The sequence below is a fragment of the Canis aureus genome, chromosome 13, assembly GCF_053574225.1.
Source record: "Canis aureus isolate CA01 chromosome 13, VMU_Caureus_v.1.0, whole genome shotgun sequence".
Taxonomy (NCBI): Eukaryota; Metazoa; Chordata; class Mammalia; order Carnivora; family Canidae; genus Canis; species Canis aureus.
This window is the reverse complement of record NC_135623.1, coordinates 13,626,511-13,647,337: the sequence shown is the minus strand read 5'-3', so window position 1 is coordinate 13,647,337 and position 20,827 is coordinate 13,626,511. Positions and strand designations below refer to the sequence as shown.

Sequence of the window (20,827 nt, the reverse complement as noted above, 5' to 3'; positions counted from 1 at the left end):
AAAGATATAAGGATGCAAAGGTGATGTACTGTGAAGTTTACAATAGCAACAAAAAAAGGAGACAACCCAGGGGTGCTTGGGTGGGTGGCTCAATCCATTGAGCGTCCAACTCTTGATCTCAGCTCAGGTAATGATCTCAAGGTCATGGGCTCAGCTCCCGAAGTGCTGGGGATGGAGCCTGCTTAAGAGTCTCTCTCTTCCTCTCTCCCCCTCCCCACCCTCTCTCCTCACTTCTAGGGAAAAACACTAAATCTGCAAAGGTGATGTACAGTGAAGTTTACAATAGCAAAAACTGGGAACAGTCTGAGTGTTCCTCGGCGGGGGCTTGAATAAATGCATTACAGGACATCCTTACAGGGAATACCGTACAGTCATTAACATCACTATGGGGACCTCTGGGGGGCTCAGCGGTTTAGTGCCTGCCTTTGGCCCAGGGCGTGATCCTGGAGATCACGGGGAGCCTGCTTCTCCCTCTGCTTGTGTCTCTGTGTCTCTCGTGAAAAAATAAATAAAATCTTTAAAAGTAAAATAAATAAATAAATAAATAAATAAAATCTTTAAAAAAAAAAATCACTGAGCTAAAATAGACCTGGAATGGTGTTACAGTACCAGAGTTTTAAAAAGTAATTTATATTGTCTCATTTTCATTAAAAAATAGCTATGAGGGCACTGAAAAAAGTTGAGCAGTCCAGTTATTAAAAGGAATCAGTGGTAGTTATTTTGAAGCATTAAAATTTAGAGTGATTATTTATTTTGTTTATTTAAAGAATTTTATTTATTTATTCATGAGAGACACATAGAGAGAGAGAGGCAGAGACACAGGCAGCGGGAGAAGCAGGCTCCCTGCGGGGAGCCCGATGCAGGACTCGATCCCGGGACCCCAGGATCATGACTTGAGCCAAAGGCAGATGCTCAATCACGGAGCCCCCCAGGTTTCTCAATTTAGGGTGATTTAAATTGCTTTTCTGTCTATGTCCTATTTTCACACGCCAGGAGGCATGCTAGGATGTAGAACACGTACCCCTCAAAAGAGAGCAGGAAACGTCCACGGGAGGAAGCAGGACCAGGAGGCGTGCGCTTCAACGGCGGCCAACCAGGGATGTACTGGCAACAGGGCGCCCACTGCGCGTGCTCCCCCCAGTTCCAGTTCCTGCCGCGGCGTGAAGGGGCCGGAGGCCCTCTCTCCCGGGGTACCTGAACGCGCGGGCAAGTCTCCTTCCCAGGGCTCCGGCCACCTCCTTCGTCTGGACGATGAGCCGCGGACCCCCAGCAGCAGCAGCAGGAGCCCCGGGCAGAGGGGGGCAGGCAGGTGAAGAGCCCCGGCATGGACAGTGGGGTCCCCGAGGCTCCCGGAGCCACCGCAGACCCCACTGCACACATCTGCACACACATGCACACACGCGGCCTAAGCGAGCTGCACCCACCCCTCGGGCCTTCAGGAGAGGCTAGAACCCAGACTGGAAGCCTCCTGAACTAACGCAGACCCCGTCCTTGGGGAGGAGGAAACTGGACCATCCAGCCCGGGGGGCGGGCATTTGGGAACAACCTCTGGTCCTTCGTCCTTCTTAGTCCTCCTGGAGAGGCGGCGGCCCGGGGCTTGGTGGAGGAGGGACGGGAAAGATCTGAAAATGAGGGAAGCTCCAGGGATGGAAAGAAACCCTGGGGCAGGGGTGGCAGTGGCCGCAGTCGGGGTGACACAGGGCCAGGGACACGAGGAGACTGAAGACGTCTGGCCTTCGAAGCGGCCGCTGTCTGTACGTCAGCGGTTCCCACGGGCAGAACCACTGAGGGCTTCCTCGAGGCCCGCCTGTCCCCGGGGCATCCTGTGCCCTCCTAGTCAGGGGGCCCGGCTGCTGCGCCCGCTCCCCACCCGCCGGACACATAGGTCCACTGGCAGCTGCTACTCCGGCCCCTCGTCTCAAGGGTAGGGGTGAGGGGAGCGGGGGCTCATAGGGTAGAACACATCCTTACAAGGGGGTACCCTGCACCCACTGAATCCACGAGGCAGGAACTACATCTGACCTAGAATCCTGTTATGCTACGTGAGGTTTAAAAAGCACCAGTTGGGCAGCCCGGTGGCCCAGTGGTTTAGCTCCGCCTTCAGTCCAGGGCATGACCCCAGGGTCCTGGGATCGAGTCCCATGTCGGGGGCCTGCTTCTCCCTCTGCCTGTGTCTCTGCCTCTCTCTCTCTACCTCTCATTAATAAAATCTTTAAAAATAAAATAAAAAGCACCTGTTCTGGTCTGGAAACGACAATAGAGCAGCGAGTTCCAGAAAGAAAAGGAAAGGAGGCAGCAGGGACGGGAACAACCAGGCATTCTGCTGCCCTCTGCCAGAAGTCCCCACTTCCCAGCCCACTTGCACCCCCTAACCCATCGTGAGCAGGGCCAAAAGCAAGCTCCGCACCTCCTGCAGCACCCCCGGGCCCAGGGCCAGCGTGGCCAGGCAGCCCACTCAATGCCTCTTGGTGGCTCCTGGGGTCTGGCTGGCAGCCCGACACCTTCAACGGGAGCCCTCGGCAGGCTGCACGTGCGGGGGCTTTCTAGGGGTGGCAGGGAATCCCCGTCAGCCGCCCCCCGGGGTCCACGGCCTGGGCCCTCCTGGGGGTACCCTGCGCCTGCACCCTCAGCAGTGAGCTCCTGCTCCAGGGCAGGTCCAGGCCTGAGGTCGTCTGGAGAGGAGAGGGCCCCGGGGAGTGAGCTTTGCCATCAGGAAGCAGGCTTTACTCTCCAGAAGGGCTGGGGGGGGGGGGGGGAGGGTGCAGGGGCGCTGACTCCCTCCACAGCTCTCCCTAGAGGACAGCCCAGCCCCAGATTGCAAGACCAGGAAGCCAGGCATGCCCAGCTTCTGTCTGGCTGCCGGGCCTGGTTTCCTGGAGGCCAGGACCCCGCCGGAAATGGTGGGAGGTGGGGGAGAGGCTGGACGGGCAGACTGTCGTCGCTTAACAGTCCCGCTCTGAACACGGTCTGCGGGGCCTGGATCCCTTGCAGCAGACTCCCCAGTAGTTCAGGAGACTCGGGGGCTCACTTTGCTGAGTCAGGCTCCATCTGGGCCACGAGACCACCTCGCCCTTCCCCCCCCCAGCTCTGCCCTCCCTACTGGGCTGCAAGAAGAAACTCTAAGCTGTCCGTGCAACTTGAGCGGATGCACCACACCCTTGGGCGGCTTGCCTACCACCCAGCGGGGAATAAACCCGCTCCTCACGAACCTCAGGGAACCTCAGGGACGCGACCCCAGAAAGGAGGGGCAGGGACAGGGAAGGCTGCGTCTGTCACTGGTGGAACAGAAGGCAACTGGACCCCACCCATCGGTCCTCCGCCCCCCCACTGGCTCCCTCGAGGGAGCCCACAGCAACTCCACAGGCCCTGGGGTGGGGGGAGCAGGAGGAGAAGGAGGGGCGGGGAGGGGAGGCCTGGCCTCCTGAGTCTCCAGATCCTCACCCCCCAGGCTGTTGCCACCTTCCTCCCTGGCGGGGCAGCCCCATCTCACAGACCAGGGCACTGAGACCACCGGCTCAAATGACCAAGTGAGCCCCTCTAAATTCAGAAGTCTCTGGTCTCCCAACCAGTAGAGACCATCCAGAGGAGTATCTACACGCGCCTCCTCCCCAAAGATGGGGTTTCCTTCCTGCCTGAGCCAGCTCCGCCCCCCCAGCGGCCCCCTAGCCTCCCACGGGCCTGTTAGTTCTAGCACAATGCCTGGCACAGGGCAGAGCTCCAAAGTCATCTGTAAATTAGTAAGTTATGACATTATTAGTAATAAACCAGTAACAAGTATCTATACATTGTTTTCTTCGTGCAAAACACATTTTCCCTCGAATTTCTCTCAGCTGAAATTAAAATGTGAAAAGCATTTGAAAATTCGGACACTTGGGGATCCTGGGTGGCTCAGCGGTTTGGCGCCTGTCTTGGCCCAGGGCACGATCCTGGAGACCCAGGATCGAGTCCCACGTTGGGCTCCCTGCGTGGAGCCTGCTTCTCCCCCTGCCTGTGTCTCTGCCTCTCTCTCTCTCTCTATCATGAATAAATTAATTAATTAATTTTTAAAAAAAGAAGAAAGAAAGAAAGAAAATTCGGACACTTGCAGCTGTGGGAAGAGAGACTTCCAACTGAACAAAACCTTACCAGCCACTCTTGGCCTGTCGGTATGACCTGGAGATCTGCCGAGACCTGGATGGACCAACAGTGGGCCAAATTAAGCCAGCTGTCTGGTTTTTTTCATTCCTTCCTCCTCCCCAGCTAACAATGTTTCTTTACATTTTTTAATGATAAAAAGAATTATAAAGGCAGCTCTCATGACACATGAAAACCGTATTATTTGGGGGCACCTGGGGGGGCTCAGTCGGTTAAGCATCCACCTTCGGCTCAGGTCATGATCCCAGGGTCCTGGAATGGAGCCCACATCAGGCTCCCTACTCAGTGGGGAGCCTGCTGCACCCTCCCTGGCTCCCCCTGCTTGCTCTCTCTCTGTCAAATAGATAAAATCGTTTTTTTTTTAAGACTTTATTTATTTATTCATGAGAGACAGAGAGAGAGAGAGGCAGAGACACTGGCAGAGGGAGAAGCAGGCTCCACGCAGGGAGCCTGATGTGGGATTCGATCCCGGACTCCAGGATCACGCCCTGGGCCAAAGGCAGGCGCTAAACCGCTGGGCCACCCAGGGATCCCCTCAAATAGATAAAACTCTTAAAAGAAAAACCAAACTGTATTATTTCGATATTCATAAATAAAAAGTTGTATTGAAACACGGCCACGCTCGTTTGTGTATTGCCTTCAGCTGCTTTTGTGCTGCAACCACAGAACTAAGGAGCTGCTGCCATATGGCCTACAAAACCTAAAATATTCACTATCTGGCCTTTTATGGAAAAAGTCTGCCAAGCCCTAGTAGAGGGCCACAGAGACCCCTACAAGGGTTCTCAAACTCTCCTGCTGTTTCCATTTCTGGTTAGCCAAGCCACTCAGATATGTGCTGTACCTACCCTTAGCCTGCTGGACTGCAGGCTGTCTGGCTGAACACGGCAATGTCCCTTGTATTCCTAAAGGCCCAGCGGTTTCTATTTCTACATCCAGCTGTGCTGGTACATTATAAGCGGTTTTGTTACCCTCATTTTTGTCCCTAATCTAGATTATCTAATCAAACGATAAAATAGTTAAATTCTCTACCTTGGACTAATAAAATTATACATAACTAGGTATAAATGCATAATTACTAAATTCTTCAACATAAAGAAAAATTATTAATTAAAAGACTTATTTAATCACTGAAAACACATATCCACATTAAGAAATTATATTTTAGAGTACTTATACAAAACTTCACACAAAATTATAGACTTTGATAATAAGCAATTGCCATGTTTCTATTCTTTCTCCTTTACTAATTTTTCTATCCTTGGAATTAAAGATGTGACTGCAAGTCTTAGGGCAGGACCAGAAACCAACAGATTTCTTTGTTTTGACTCTGTCAAGGCAGAAAATGTAGCATCACATAAATAAATAGTAGAAAAAGGCAATAAAAACTTCATTGCCTTTTCATGGAGTTCTGGGTAACTTGTCTTTGCATTTATCCAAAACTGAGTTACAGACATTGATTTAAATACTGATTGTAATTCCAAATCTGAAGATAACTGTACTAGTTTTTCTTCTTCGAAGTCCGTGAGGTTACTATTTCGGTGATTCATAAAAGGATTAATTATCCACAAATTTCCTGAGCGCAAGTCTTCTTCTGGTGGGTAACAGTCATGGAACATTTGAGAAAGACCTTCCAGGTGCTCAAAAATAATGCTTGCAATGCCTCTCATATTTAAGTCTGATGAGTGTAAGAATTCAGAAAATGAAGGGAACATGTCATAATCATTCTCTTGTGTGCGCTTCAACCACATTTTTAACTTTTCCTTAAATATATCCATTTTATTATACAAATTGAAGAGAGTAGTCATAGTTCCTTGGAGACCTGAATTGAGTTCATTTATAAGTGAAAAAATATCTGATAAATAGGCCAGCTTTGCAACCCATTCCTCATCAAGAAAATACTTGGCCAAGTCTGAATGCTTTTGGTTTAAAAAAATTTCAACTTCATGTCGTAATTCAAATAATCTTGTTAAAATTCTCCCTCTTGATATCCAACGTACTTCAGCCTGGAGTGGTAAATTCACATGCTCAGACCCCATTTCTTCACATAAAATTGTTAACATTCGCGAATTCAATGCATTGCTCTTTATAAAGCTTAAAATTTGTGCTGACTGCAAAAGAATTTCATGTAAGCATGGAGACAACTTTTCTGCTGCTAAATGTTCACGGTGAATAAAACAGTATGTAAATGCCACTGTATTCGCAGCAATTTCTTGAATTTTTGCCCTTAAACCAGAACACCTGCCAGTCATGCTTGCAGCCCCATCTGTACAGAAACCAACACAATGTTTCCAATTCAACGATTTACTATCAATGTATTTATTTATCAGTTCAAATATCTCAAAACCAGTCATTTGAGAAGGCATTTCAATGCAACATAATAATTCTTCTTTTATATCACTGCAATCATAATCAATGAAACGAATATAGCACAAAAGAAGGGTGATATTTGAGATTTCAGATGATTCATCTACCTGAAGGGCAAACCACTTTGACTTTGTGACTTTCTGAATCAGCTGATCTTCAATGTCTGCAGACAATTCATCGATCCTGTGTCCAATTGTATTATTAGAAAGAGGAATGGTTTTCATTTGGTCTCCAGCACTTGAACCCAAAACTTCTGAACACATTTCTACTAAATATGGTTTAATTAATTCTTCAGCAATGGAGAATGGTTTCTTGCTGGCAGCAATTTGGAAAGCAATTAAATAAGAAGCTTTCACAAGTGACTTTTCAACTAGTAAACACTTTTTTAAAGAACTATTTTGACATTCCATTTCAAGAGATTTTTGTTCAAAAAAATCTACTGGTTTGTTTTCTAATTCTGAATGTTTTGTCTTCAAATGATGAGAAAGATTTGCTGGCTTCATGTTTTCAGTGGATAAGATTTCTCCACAAATCACACACTGTGGCCTTGGTGAACTTTCTTTTGATCCTGGACAGATAATAAAACCAACTTTTAAATATTCTGCATCATAAGTCTGGAAAAAACCTATTCTTTTCTTCTTTGCAGGTGGAGACTCAAGTTCTGCTTCCTTTTTCTCATTAGGCATAGGGAAATCTGAATGAAATATTTGAATCACTGTTATTTTCAAGAAGACATAAGCTATATTCTTTGTTTTCCCCCACACATTTAAAATTTATATTTTATTACTATTTATATTTGTCAAAAGAATACATTAAAGTTGAAATGCAAACGATGATATTTCCATGGTACCATTAAAAACTGAATTTCTCCTTGCTCCAAACTTGGCCACTGACTAAAACAAAATGGCAGGCTGTGGTACATGAACTAGCAATGCAATGTATTCAGTAGATTACTGGCAGTAGGGCTGAGGTCCACAGGATACATCAAATTAAGAACAAATTATTCTATTTCTAAGTTTTTCAGAAAACAAAAGTTTCAAAAAGTTAACACTTAGTGAATTAAGATGAAGGATATATTAAAGTTCATTGTGCCATATTTTCAATCTTTCTGAATTCTGAAATTTTCCCAAAGTGGAGGAAAAAAATTATTAGAATACCCAGTGTCAATGAGAGTAAAGAGAAATGGATATTCCTAAACACTGATGTAATTTTTCAATTTTGTAATACCTATCAAAAGCCTTAAAAATCTGTGATACCTTTTGAATCTAGAATTCTACTACTTAGAATTTATCCTAATTAGACAAGTGAACAAAAATCCATTTACACAACTTAACACTGTTTATAATATTACATAACTAAAAGCAATCTCACGGTTCAATCATAGGGGGACGAATAGGTTATATACATTATAATCAATGCATCCATTAAGAATCTCGATGTATAGTGCTCGCTTCAGCAGCACTATGCAGGATTCTCCTTGACTCCTACCAAAAAGAAAGGTACCCTACATAAAAACTCATGATTACTTACTGACAAATTATGCTTTTATTTTTTTTTCAGACTATGCTTTTAAATACAGTATATTCAAAAAAAATAAATAAATACAGTATATTCTGGGTAGTAAAATTATCATTAAAAACAAAAATTAAAAAAATGCTTTGGGCAGAGTAGGCAACACAAGTCACTGAAAATATAAGGGTAGTGGCAGTTAACATGGCTTGGGGGCAATAGTTTATAACCTTTCCAAGTATGAATGAAAATAATTTTCCCGATCGCCAACACCTCAGATACATAGTTCTACTTTCAGTAAATAACAAATCAATTCATGGTGTTTTTTTAAAAAAGAACTAAGGCTAAATCACTGCTGCCTTTTTTATATCATTAATGCTTTTAAATAAATTTATATCTTAGTAGTCATAACAGTTTGTACATTTGAAAAACAGCAGTGCACATGCAGAGCTGTTTGTCCACTCTACACATAATGCTGTGTGTGCAAATGGATGCAGTTTAGTAGTTATCATTGTTGACAATAATTATAAAAGGAAGCAATCAGATGTTCAAAGTATGTGATCCAAGAATGAATGTGTTCACATTTATGAAACTGTAAATGATTTTCTTTACTTTTCTTAAAAAAACAAAAACAAACAAAACAGAGTAACTTTCTACATTTGGAGAGCTCAGGGACACATACCTGTCTGACATTCCTTGTGTTGTGTATGTGGTTTGCAAGCGGTGGCCTTGGTCTGTGTGACAGGCTTGCACAACACTGCTTTGTTTTTTAAAAGCCTGGAAGACTGGGAAGATAGAAGTTTCGTGGCATCTGTCTGTGTGCTTCCCTAGTTAAAAACAAATTCAGAAACCAAAAAGCGATGTTTTTCAGTACCTTATCACTGACCATAATTGCTATCAATTGAAAGGTGGCACATAGCAAAAAAATAGTAATAATAACAATTCTTCTGAAAGAGCAGTTGCAATAAGTAAGTTACTTTGGAAAATATACACTAATTCCTGATTCTTCCAATCAGTATCTGTTCCATTTATCAATTAAAAAAATACTCTAAAAAAAAAATACTCTACCTATAGTAAGGACCATCAAAACAGTAAAGACAATCTTTGCTGATTAGGACAACTGGCTATTCAGAAAAATCTGGTCCAATCTCAAACCACATGCAAAAATATATTCCATATTGATTAAAGACCTCAACATTAAAAAAATAAAACTTTAAAATCTGGAAAGGGGTACCTGGCTGGGTCAGCCAGCAGAGCATGTGATTCTTAATCTTGGGTTGTGAGTTCAAGCCCCATGTTGGGAGGAGAGATCACTTAAAAAAATTTTTTAATCTTAAAAATCAATAAAAATAAAATAAAATCAACGGAGAACTTTCAAATAGCCAGAACAAGGAGAAGGTTTTTTTTTTTTTTTTTTTTTTAAAGATATCTCTACACCCAACATGAAGCTTGAACCTGCAACCCTGACATCAAGAGTTGGAAGCTCTACTGACCAGCCAGCCAGGTACCCTAAGGAGAACCTTAGGTATTCAAAATACAAAAGAGTTAAAAACAAAACAGAAAAGACTAATACATTTGACTACCTTGAATTTTTTTGCAAATAACAAGTTTTTATAAGACAAAGCTGAAGAATAATCAACAGAGTAGGAGAATGTACCAAAAACATGTTTTCCATTCAATAAATATTTACCGAATGTTTACTATAAACCAGGCACTGTTTTTAAGCCCTGGGGATATAGCAAAAATCAAGACAAAGAAAGTCCTGCTTTTATGGGCTTTACATTTTACAGGAAGAGACAGAAGATAAACAAGTAAAGCAAATATATAATGTATAATTCCAGGTAGTGAGAAGTGCTATGAAAGAAAAGAAAGTGGGCAGCCCTGGTGGCACAGCAGTTTGGTGCCGCCTACAGCCTGGGGTGTGATCCTGGGGTCCCAGGATCGAGTCCCACATTGGGCTCCCTGCATGGAGCCTGCTTCTCCCACTGCCTGTGTCTCTGCCTCTTTCTCTCTGTGTCTATGAATAAATAAATAAAATCTTTAAAAAAAAAGAAAAGAGAAAAGAAAGAAAGAGAAAAAGAAAAGCAAGCAAGAAGCAAGCAGAGTAAGGGAATGGAGAGTGATGTGCGGAGGAGGGGTATTTTTGGAGTAAACATCTGAACATTGATCTTATAAATACTCAAAAGAGCAAACCATGCAAAGGCCTGAAGTCAGAGGACTCCAGGCACTGGGATTATAGATGCAAAAGTCCTCAAGTGAGAAAGAGTTCGGCCTGCTTTAGGAACAGAGACGAGAATAAGGCTGAAATAAAGTAAGCAGAGGCTAGAATAAAATGTCTGAAAAGGTAGGCAGAAGCCAAATTTCATAGGATCAGGAAGGTCTTAGTTTCAAAAACAACAAGAAGTTAGGACTGTATTTTAAAAGTGATGGGAAACCACTGCAGATTTTATTTACACTTACTTTTTAAATAGGCAACAGATGTAATAATTTTAAATTATGTAATAATACAAAAGGTATAAAACTATATGCACGAAGGGGTGCCTCGGTGGCACAGTCGGTTGAGCATCTGACTCTTGGTTTTAGCTCAGGTAGTGATCTCAGGGTCATGAGATGGAGTCCTGCTTCGGGCTCTGCTCAGCGCAGAGTCTGCTTAAGACTCCCTCTCCGTCTGCCCCCTCCCCTCCATGTGCACTAAGATAAATAAATCTTAAAAAAAAAAAAAAAAGAAGTATATACATGAAAATTAAGTTTTCCACCTCTGTCTGCCCTCTATCCAGACTCATCCTTGAACACAACCATGGTCCCCAGTTTCTCAGACACCCTTGTAGAGATGGCCCCTGTACTTAAGTTGCTTCTGACTACAAATTGGTAGCATATTATTAGTTAGGTTCCAGCACCTTGCACTGTACATACAGCAAGCTATCTTAGAGGTATATTTATGTAACTGCTCCCAGGGCAGCTTTACACACTCAGTGTACCATAGGTAAATCTGAAGAGTCTGCTGCTCAACAGGAAATGTCAAAAATATTTGCTTTTATAAACATGCCATAATAAATACCCCTACATGTGAATTAATTCTACATGTGTTAGTATATTTATAGAGTAAGGTATTATAAGTGCAGTTGGGTGGGTCAGAAGATTTTTATTATGATGGTGCAGCCAAATTGCTTTCCACAGAAGCGTATTATATCGAAGTATACGACCTTCAGCAATGTATGTGAGCCTGTTTCCCCATACTCTAGTTAACACAGAACTATGAAACTTTTTTGCTATTTCTCAATAAATTAAAAATTACCTAACATTAGTGGGGTTAGTGCATCTTCTGTGAACTATCTACTCCTATCATCTTGTGTTTTCCTTTACTTTTAAAAAAACTTCTATGCGTATTTTTTGAATGAGCAATGTAATACGTGACATAAAATTCAAAGATTTAAACATTAAACAATGAAAAAGTAGTAATTCCCCCTCTTAAAATTCTGCCTCAGTCATTCAGTTTTCCTCAGAGGCAACCACTATTATCTACTTTCTGGCTGCCTTCCAGTGCTTTCTATACATATGTACAAGCATGTGGTTTGTGTGTGCGTATGTGTTTAAAATACAAATGGCAGTAGGCTATATACTATTTTGTCTTTTTCATTTATTATATACGAGACTGGTCTATGTCTGTACATATATAGCTACCACATTCTTTTTAAGTGCGTAGTATTCTACTGTATGGATATAGCAAATTTATTTTAACTACAGTCCCTAAAGAGTTGCTGCATATGCTTGTGAAAGGAACTCCACTTACCAGATAGGATATAGGAGAGGGGTATATTTCAGGCCCTACTCATGTAGGCCTATTTTTTTCTAGTTCAGACAGTAACTTAGGATGAACTCACAGTGGCTCTGACTACTGATGAAACAATTTGGTTGTTTTCAAGCCTCTGCTGCTACAAACAATGTTGCAATCATCCCTGTATATACTTCATTTTATAAATGTGTGAAATGTATCTGAAGGATAAATTCCTAAAAATGGAGTTCCTTGGTAATATGGTATTTACATTTTAAATTTTAACAAGTTTTACTAAATTGCTCTCTGTAGCAGTTTTAGCAACTGCTATTGACAATATGTAAAAATGCCTTAACAGTGTTATCCATCATTTTTATCTTTGCCAATCTCATAAAACTGTAGCTTTAACTGGCATTTCTCTAATTTTGAAGCTGAATATCTTTGCATATGTTTAAGAACAATTTTTACTTCCTACTCTGTAAACTGAAGGATCATAGTTTTGCCCATTTTCCTAATGGGTGCGGGGTCCTTTTATTGATTCACAGAAGCTCTTTACATATAGAAAAAAACTAGCCTTTTATGACATGAATTGCAATCTTTTTTTTTTTTTTTCATATCCTTTGACTTTGAAATGTAGTTGAATTTCCCTAACAAATCTTTTATGGCTTTTGGGTTATGCGACATATTTAGAAAGACTTTCCCCACTTCTGCATTAAAATTCTTTCCTGTATTTTTTCCAACTACTTTATTATTTTTTTATATTTAAATCTCTTCTCCATCTAAACTTCACTTTGGTGTAACCTATAAGGTAGAAATCCAACTGCATTTTCTTCCACATGTATACTCAATTGTCATAACACTATTTATTGAATAATCTAAATCTCCCACTGATCTATTTGAATGCCATCTTTATTATTTCTAAATTTGTATATATATTTAGGTCTACTTCTGGACGTTTTATTGAGTTGTCTGTCTATTCAAGGCTTCAGTATCAGTTATTTTTAACTACCTCGCTTTGTAAAATTCAGAGTTTTACTATAATTTCGGAAGCTAGCTCTTCCCCCTTCTTCATTCTTCTTTTTCAGAATTTCATTGAAGGTTTTTAAGCAGTAAAGTGACACAATCTGATTTGTTTTAAGATCATTTTGCTAACAATATAGAGGGGAAAAAAATGCAAAGGATAAGAATGGAAGCAGGAAGACAAGTGGGTAGTCACTGCAATGAACCAGAGAAAAGATGATGGTGCCTCAGACAAAAGATGTAGCAATAGGAGTGATAAGAAGTAAGGAACAATAGAGAGGAAGTCTGAGGAAAATAAAAGTGTTCTTATTTAGACATATTATTTGAGATGGCTATTAATCATCTAAGTTGAGGCATAAAGTAGGCAGTTGGATACAGGAATCTGGAGCTCAGAGGTCACAGCAAGAGAAATAAATCTGGGAATAAGCCACCATACAGGTGGTGTTTAAAATCACAAGAAGTGGAATGCCTGGGTGGCTCAGCAGTTGAGCGTCTGCCTTCAGCTCAGGTGATCCTGGAGTTCCAGGATTGAGTTCCACATTGGGCTTCCTGCATGGAGCCTGCTTCTCTCTCTGCCTATGTCTCTGCCTCTCTCTCTCTCTCTCTCTCTCTGTGTGTCTCTCATGAATAAATAAATAAAATCTTAAAAAAAAAAAAAAAAACAGAAAAAACACAGGAGATATTGAGTCCCTGGGAAATAAGGTAGATTGAGAATAAGGGCAAGTATGCTGACCTGGAAGTTGAAGAACAGATTTCAAGAAGGAAGGGGAGATTAATTTTATCAAATGCTAAAGGATGAGTAAAATGAGAACTGCAAATTGACCACTGGATTTGCAAAATAAAGACTGATGGTGACCTTGACAAGAGCAGTTTTAGTGGAATGGTGCAGACAAAGCCAGACTTAAGTGAGCTAAGTAAGGAAAGATAACAGAAAGGAGAATTGAGGCAGGAAGTAGAGGCCACCCTTAAAGGAGATTTTCTAATATGGAGAGTAGAGAAATAGGACAATAGCTGAAGGACTATGCTATTAATATATATACATGTTAAAGATTTTTATTTATTTATTCATAGAGACACAGAGAGAGAGAGAGAGGCAGAGACACAGGAAGAGGGAGAAGCAGGCTCCATGGAGTGAGCCCGATGCAGGACTTGATTCCGGATCTCCAGGATCACACCCAAGGCCGCAGGCGGCACCGCTGAGCCACCGGGGCTGCCCTAAAATATCTTTTTAAATAGATATTAAGTATTACTGCATGTTTTTGTATCAGTGAACATGAGGAAAAAGAGGTGGGGGCAAATCCAGAGTACATAAAGAAATTCTATAAATCAATAAGGAAAAAATTCAACACAAAAATGGGGAAAAATAAAAAATAGGAAATTCAAAGAAATTTCAAATGTTCAAAAACATAGAAATATGGGCAGCCCCGGTAGCTTAGCAGTTTAGCACCGTGTTCAGCCCAGGGCCTGATCCTGGAGACCCAGGATTGAGTCCCACATCAGGCTCCCTGCATGAAGCCTGCTTTTCCCTCTCCCTGTCTCTCTCTCTCTCTCTCTCTCTGTCTCTAGTAAATAAATAAAATCTTAAAAAACAAAACAAAACAAAAACATAGAAATATAAGCAAACATGTAGTAATTAGTGATCTGCAAAATAAAACAAGAAGATATTACTAAACAGATTGACAAAAAAAGAAGTTTATTTTTATTTTTATTTTTTTTATTTTTTTTTTATTTATGATAGTCACACAGAGAGAGAGAGAGAGAGAGAGGCAGAGACATAGGCAGAGGGAGAAGCAGGCTCCATGCACCGGGAGCCCGACGTGGGATTCGATTCTGGGTCTCCAGGATCGCGCCCTGGGCCAAAGGCAGGCGCTAAACCGCTGCGCCACCCAGGGATCCCAAAAAAGAAGTTTAAATCTGACAACATCAAATTATAGTGAGGCTGTGGAAATAAGTAAAATCATAAACTTCTGGGGAACAAAAACTGAAACAGCCATTTTAAAAACTAAAAATGCTAATGTTCTTTGACTCTGAAATTCTATTTTATATCTACACTTGACAAACACCTGCACATGTGCACACAGAGATGTATATAAGGATGTTCAATGTACCAGAGATTTTTAATAGTCAAAAACTGGAAGCAATCTAATGTTCATCAACAGGGCAATGGATAAACAAAATGTGTTACTTCCACATACTACTATATAGTAGTCAATAAACTAATAAATTAATTCAGTAGAGTCAGAGAATACAAAACTAACATATGGAAATCAGTTGCATTTCTATACACTAATAATGAGCTATTAGAAAGAGAAAATTGAAAAACAATCCCGCTTATAATTACATCAAAAAGAATAAAATACCTAGGAATAAGTTTAATCAAAGAGATAAAAGATCTGTACCCTGAAAACTATAAGACACTGATGAAAGAAACTGAAGAAGATAAAAATGAATAGAAAGCCATATGCCATGCTCATGGATTGGAAGAATTAATACTCTTAAAACACCCATACTACCGAAAGGTATCTACAGATTCAATGCAATTCCCATCAAAACATCAACATTTCTCACAGAACTAGAAGAATACTAAAATTTGAAACCACATGAACCCTGAAACCCTATGAAACCACAAAAACCCTGACTAGCCAAAGCAATCTTGAGAAAGAAAAACAAAGCTGAAGGTATCACACTCCCTGATTTCAAACTATACTACAAGCTACAGTAACCAAAACAGTATGGTACTGGCATAAAAACAGACACATAGAATACATAGATATTTGCAAATCATTCATCTGATAAGGGATTAATATCCAAAATATATGAAGAACTTACATAATTTAATATCAAAAAACTAAATAGCCCAATTAAAGAATGGGCAGAGGACCTGAAAAGGCATTTTCTAAAGAAAACATACAGATGGTCAACAGACACATGAAAAGATGATCAACATCATTTATCATCAGGGAAATACAAATCAAAACTACAATGATTTATTACCTCAAACCTGTCAGCTCAGATATTATTTAAAAAATAATAACAAGTGTTGGCAAGGATGTAGGAAAAAACCCTCATGCACTGTTGGTGAGAATGTATACTGGTGCAGCCACTGTGGAAAATAGTATAGAGTTTCCTCAAAAAAATTAAATATAGAACTACCATATGATCCAGCAATTCCACTTCTGGGAATTTATCCAAAGAAAACCAAAACACCAAAGGAAGAAATACATTCACTGCAGCATTATTTGCAATAGCTAAGATACAGAAGCAACCTAAGTGTCCATTGATGGATGGATAAAGATGTGATACACACACAGAAGAATATAACTCAGCCACAACAAAGAATGAAATCTTGCCATTTGCAACAACATAAATGGACCTGGCAAGTTATTATGCAAAGTGAAACAAGTCAAACAGAGAAAGACAAATACCATAGGATTTCAATTGTATGTGGAATCTAAAAAAACAAAACAAACAAAACAGAAACAGACCCATAGATAAAGAAAACTGTTGGTTAACAGAGGGAAAGGTTAGGGGGGCAGGCAAAACAGGTGAAGGGGATTAAGAGGTACAAAGTTCCAGTTATAAAATAAATAAGCCATGGGGATGTAATGTACAGCATAGAGAAAAAAATAATACTGTAATAACTTTGGTGACAGATGGCAACTAGACTTATTGTAGGAAACATTTTGTAATGTATAAAAATATCAAATCACTATGATGTACTGAGGTACTCTCTAGGATAGGATACTGTATGGCAATTATACAAAAGGATATTGTACCTCAATTATACTTCAATTAGAAAAAAAACAAGGATGGATCCCTGGGTGGCGCAGCGGTTTAGCGCCTGCCTTTGGCCCAGGGCACGATCCTGGAGACCCAGGATCGAGTCCCACGTCGGGCTCCCGGTGCATGGAGCCTGCTTCTCCCTCTGCCTGTGTCTCTGCCTCTCTCTCTCTCTCTCTCTGTGACTATCATAAATAAATAAAAATTTAAAAAAAAAAAAAAAAAACAAGGTCACCTGGGTGGCTCGGGTGAGCTTCCAATTCTTGATTTCGGCTCAGGTCATGATCTCAGGGTCATGGAATCAAGCCCGGTTGGGCTCAGAGCTCAGCGGGGAGTCTGCTTGAGATTCCCTCTCAACCCCTCCCTCTTCCCCCTCCCCTGTGAACTCTCACTCTTTCTCTCTAAAATAAACCTTTAAAAAAAAAACATAAATTTTAAAAGAAAATGAAAAAGAGATAGGAGAAAATAAGCAAATAAGCCCAATCTAACAATGTTTAATTTTTAATGGTGGGAATACAGTACAGCAGAAATTGGCAAAGTATGGAGTGGACCAAGTCCAGCCCACCACCTGTTTCCGTAAATATAATTTTATTGGAAAACAGCCACTCACTCATGATGGATTGCCTATGGCTACTTCTGCACTATAACAGCTGAGATGAGGAGTTGCAACAGAGTCTGTATGGCCTGCAAAATCTAAAATACTTACTACATAGATCTTTATTGAAAGTTTACTGACTTTTGCAGGTTTTCTTCTTCAAGCTTTCCTGTATCTCACCTTTCCCTGAAATTTAAGACTATTTAAATAACTTGACAGAAATTCACACTAAAATCTCATAGAAACAAAGAAAAGATTCTAAAACTATTAGATTTTTAAACATTGTAATAGTACTACATATTTATTACTATACTTGCTATAGACTAAACTGAAAATATTAATCAGAGCGATTCTGTAACAGTTTATTTAAGATTTTATTTATTTGAGAGAGAAAGCACACCGAGAGGGAGAGAGAAGCAGACTCCACATGGGGTTCAACCCCAGGACCCTTGTGTTTATGACCTGGGCCGAAAGCAGAAGCTTAACTGACTGCACCACCCAGATGCCCCTATAACACAGTTTAAATGACTGGTGAATTACAGAGGTACTCCATGTAGGGAGAAAAAAATACACAGCATAATCATATTTAATATAAGGGATATATTCCTGAAAACCCTGAATAATTCAAAACTAACCATCCCACACACACAGAGGGATGCATTCTCAGAAAACATCTGCAACTAATATAGAACACTTTTATAATATACACTAATAACATATTAAGTGTAATATATTAGTATAGTATAATATGTAGTACATTAATACCTTAATTATATAGTTATGTGGTTAACAGAATTATTAATTCTGTAACACAGTAATTTATTAATCAAGTAACTTTAAAATACAATTAAATGTATAATACATAATATACTAAGTACAAAGTTAACTTAATGGTATTTCATTAACTAATATAGTTTCCAGCCTGAAAATACTAAGAAGTTATCATCTTCCAACAACACAAGTTAAGGAGAAGGATAAAAGGTATCAAATCAGGAGAAGCTCTCTCTCCACATCATGGGGAAGGCTAGTCTGAGTCCCTGGAAGACTTCTGCTAACAAATGAATCTAATGTGGCTGGTTCTTTTCTCTCCTTTTTATTTTCCCACTGAAGATTTTTTTTCCCACTGAAAATTTCTTGATATGCAGGCACACTGTCCATTTTTCACCTTGCCACCATGAAATAGCAATCCACATTTGGATCATTTTCTTTAATAATAGCAATTGTTGCTGGAGTATGTTCAAAATCATATGCCAGGTACTTCACTGTTGGCTGCTGTGCTGAAGGCCCAGGCTAACTCCTTGGGCCCTCCTCCAGCTACCTTTGTTTTCCTAATTCTAGCAAGCCTTCCTTTATTAATCCATGGAGAACCACCCAAGGAAAATGTCAACATCTCCTTCACCAACCTTGCACAAATTCATCATCTTTCACAGACTCTTTATTAGGTGTGAGGCTGTCTTCCAGGTTAAAGCCTCTTTAGGTTATGGTAAAGCTGAAATGTTTTTGATAGCTTCGGTTAGCAGATATAGCTTGCCTGCTCATTTTTATATTCTTAAAACCTCAGTAGGCTTTAAAATTGGAAAGCCAGCCATGACTTGTAATAAACCTTTTTGTCTCACTTTCAATTCCTTTCAAATCATCAAAAATACTTCATGCCTTAGCACAGGCGACGGCTTGGCCTTAGGGGCACATTATGGCAGCAATGATCTTGCAGCTGTGTTGCCAGGATTTTTTCCATTTATTCCATTATTCTGGCCTGGTTCTAAGATATTTTTATGTGAACTAAATAATGTACCTTCTTTAATGCTGCTTTTGGTTTTTTGAGCATTCTCTCTAATATTCTGCAGGTTGCACTCTCCTAAATGAACAGCATGGAGGTTCATAGTTGAGCCTTCATGACAGAGTTTTATCACATCCAACTTCTGTTCCAAAGATACTGAATTTGGGGCATACACTTTTTAGCACTAGCACTATTACTACTTAATGAATTTAAATGAGAATGTTATACGATATACAAAAACATTTTTAATTGCACTAAAAGCAAATGTTAAGAGAACAGCCAAAAATAGTCACCCAAAAACATTAACCCAAGATCTGATACACATCAGGTTCATATGATATTGATAGAGGATGATGGGAATTGTTTCCTGCTAACACAAGACACAGACAACAATGACATAGTTTGCAATCCTTTCAGCCTGCCAGATTTGAAATTATGCATTTCTTCAAAATATTTTTTTTAATTTTGGAAAGTTTCACAATATTTCAAATTTGAGACATAAAGTGGGAATTTAAATGTATTTTTACTTTGCACTATTTTCAGCCTCACATAATTTGAAGATGCTTAAAACACTACACTGAACTTTTTCAAAAGACTTCCTTTTTTTAAATAGGCTCCACACCCAGTATGGAGCCCAATGTGAGGCTTGAACTCACAACCCCTGAGATCAAGACTTGAGCTGAAACCAAAAGTCAGACACCTTAACTAACTGAGCCACCCAGGCACCCCTCAAGAGACTTTCTACTTTTCAAGAAAAATACTTGAATGTAGTAAAAGAGAAAAATAATCAATCAGATGGAATTAGTAAGTATTTAAAGAAATTAAGAAGCCAGAATGCAATAAGTCAAAAACATATTCTTATTAATGTTGTAACCTTAAGGTCCCAAAACAAAAAAAAATTTTTTTAAGATTTTATTTATATATTCATGAGAGATGAGAGCGGCAGAGCCATAGGCAGAGGGAGAAGCAGGCTCCCCATGGGGAGTCCGATGCAGGACTCGATCCCAGGACCCTAGGATCACGACCTGAGCCAAAGGCAAACATTCAACCACTGAGCCACTCAGGCTCCCCAATCCCAAACAAAACTAATAACATGATAGGGCAGCCTGGGTGGCTCAGCGGTTTAAGCGCCTGCCTTCCACTCAGGGTATGATCCTGGGATCCTGGGATCGAGTCCCTTGTCGGCTCCCTGCATGGAGCCTGCTTCTCCCCCTGCCTGTGTCTCTGCCTCTCTCTCTCTGGGTCTCTCAGGAATAAATAAATAAAATTTAAAAAAGAAAGAAAAAGAGACTTTCTTTAAAAAAAAAAAACAACATGATAGATTACTCTTTTTAAAGACTAAGCTCCACATAAAATATATTCAGGTATGTCTTAGAATACTACATTCAAAACGAAAATAAACAAGTGGCATTATGAGGAAAAATATTAACAATAAACAGTAAAACTTACATCTTCGATGATCTTTGCTGCCTCTTTAGTAACTGCTGCACCTGTTATAAATTAAAATATACATTACTATCCCCAGAATATACAGATGTAAACACTGAGACCATGAAATTATTTTCCCCTTACTAATAAGGTGGGTTGGAGTCTAGTCCAGAATTTCACAAAAAATGGTCCGAGGAAACTGGACATCAGTATCACCTGGGATGCTGGGAAAAGGTAAAGAATCTTGGGCCCCAATCTCATCCAGCTGTATTAGAATCTCCAGTGATAAAGGCAATTCTGTTAAAATCACTTAGGTTCTTAAAAAAAATAAACTATACATGCCACTTCCTTCTCTATCTAGGCCAACCTACTTGCTACTCACTTCTCCTCTGAGAAAAAAGGAGCATGTTTCCTTATATGAATATAAATGTAAATATTAGCAACAAGA

At 40.3% G+C, this 20,827-nt stretch overlaps 1 protein-coding gene across 7 annotated transcripts in view; it reads right to left on the bottom strand.

Moving 5' to 3' along the window:
- Nucleotides 1-5,274: 5,274 nt before the first annotated feature.
- ZMYM6 (zinc finger MYM-type containing 6) overlaps nt 5,275-20,827 on the bottom strand; it is a 41,159-nt gene continuing 25,606 nt past the window's right edge. For 6 of the 7 annotated variants that reach the window (XM_077844821.1, XM_077844824.1, XM_077844820.1 and 3 more), the window contains 3 exons: nt 20,401-20,441; nt 8,690-8,834; nt 5,275-7,192 (listed from right to left, as the gene is read on the bottom strand). In XM_077844821.1, coding sequence (XP_077700947.1) covers nt 5,361-7,192; nt 8,690-8,834; nt 20,401-20,441 — 2,018 coding nt within the window. In that variant the 3' untranslated portion in view covers nt 5,275-5,360. The remainder of the gene's footprint in view (nt 7,193-8,689; nt 8,835-20,400; nt 20,442-20,827) is intronic. The other variant, XM_077844823.1, reaches the window with a different exon arrangement.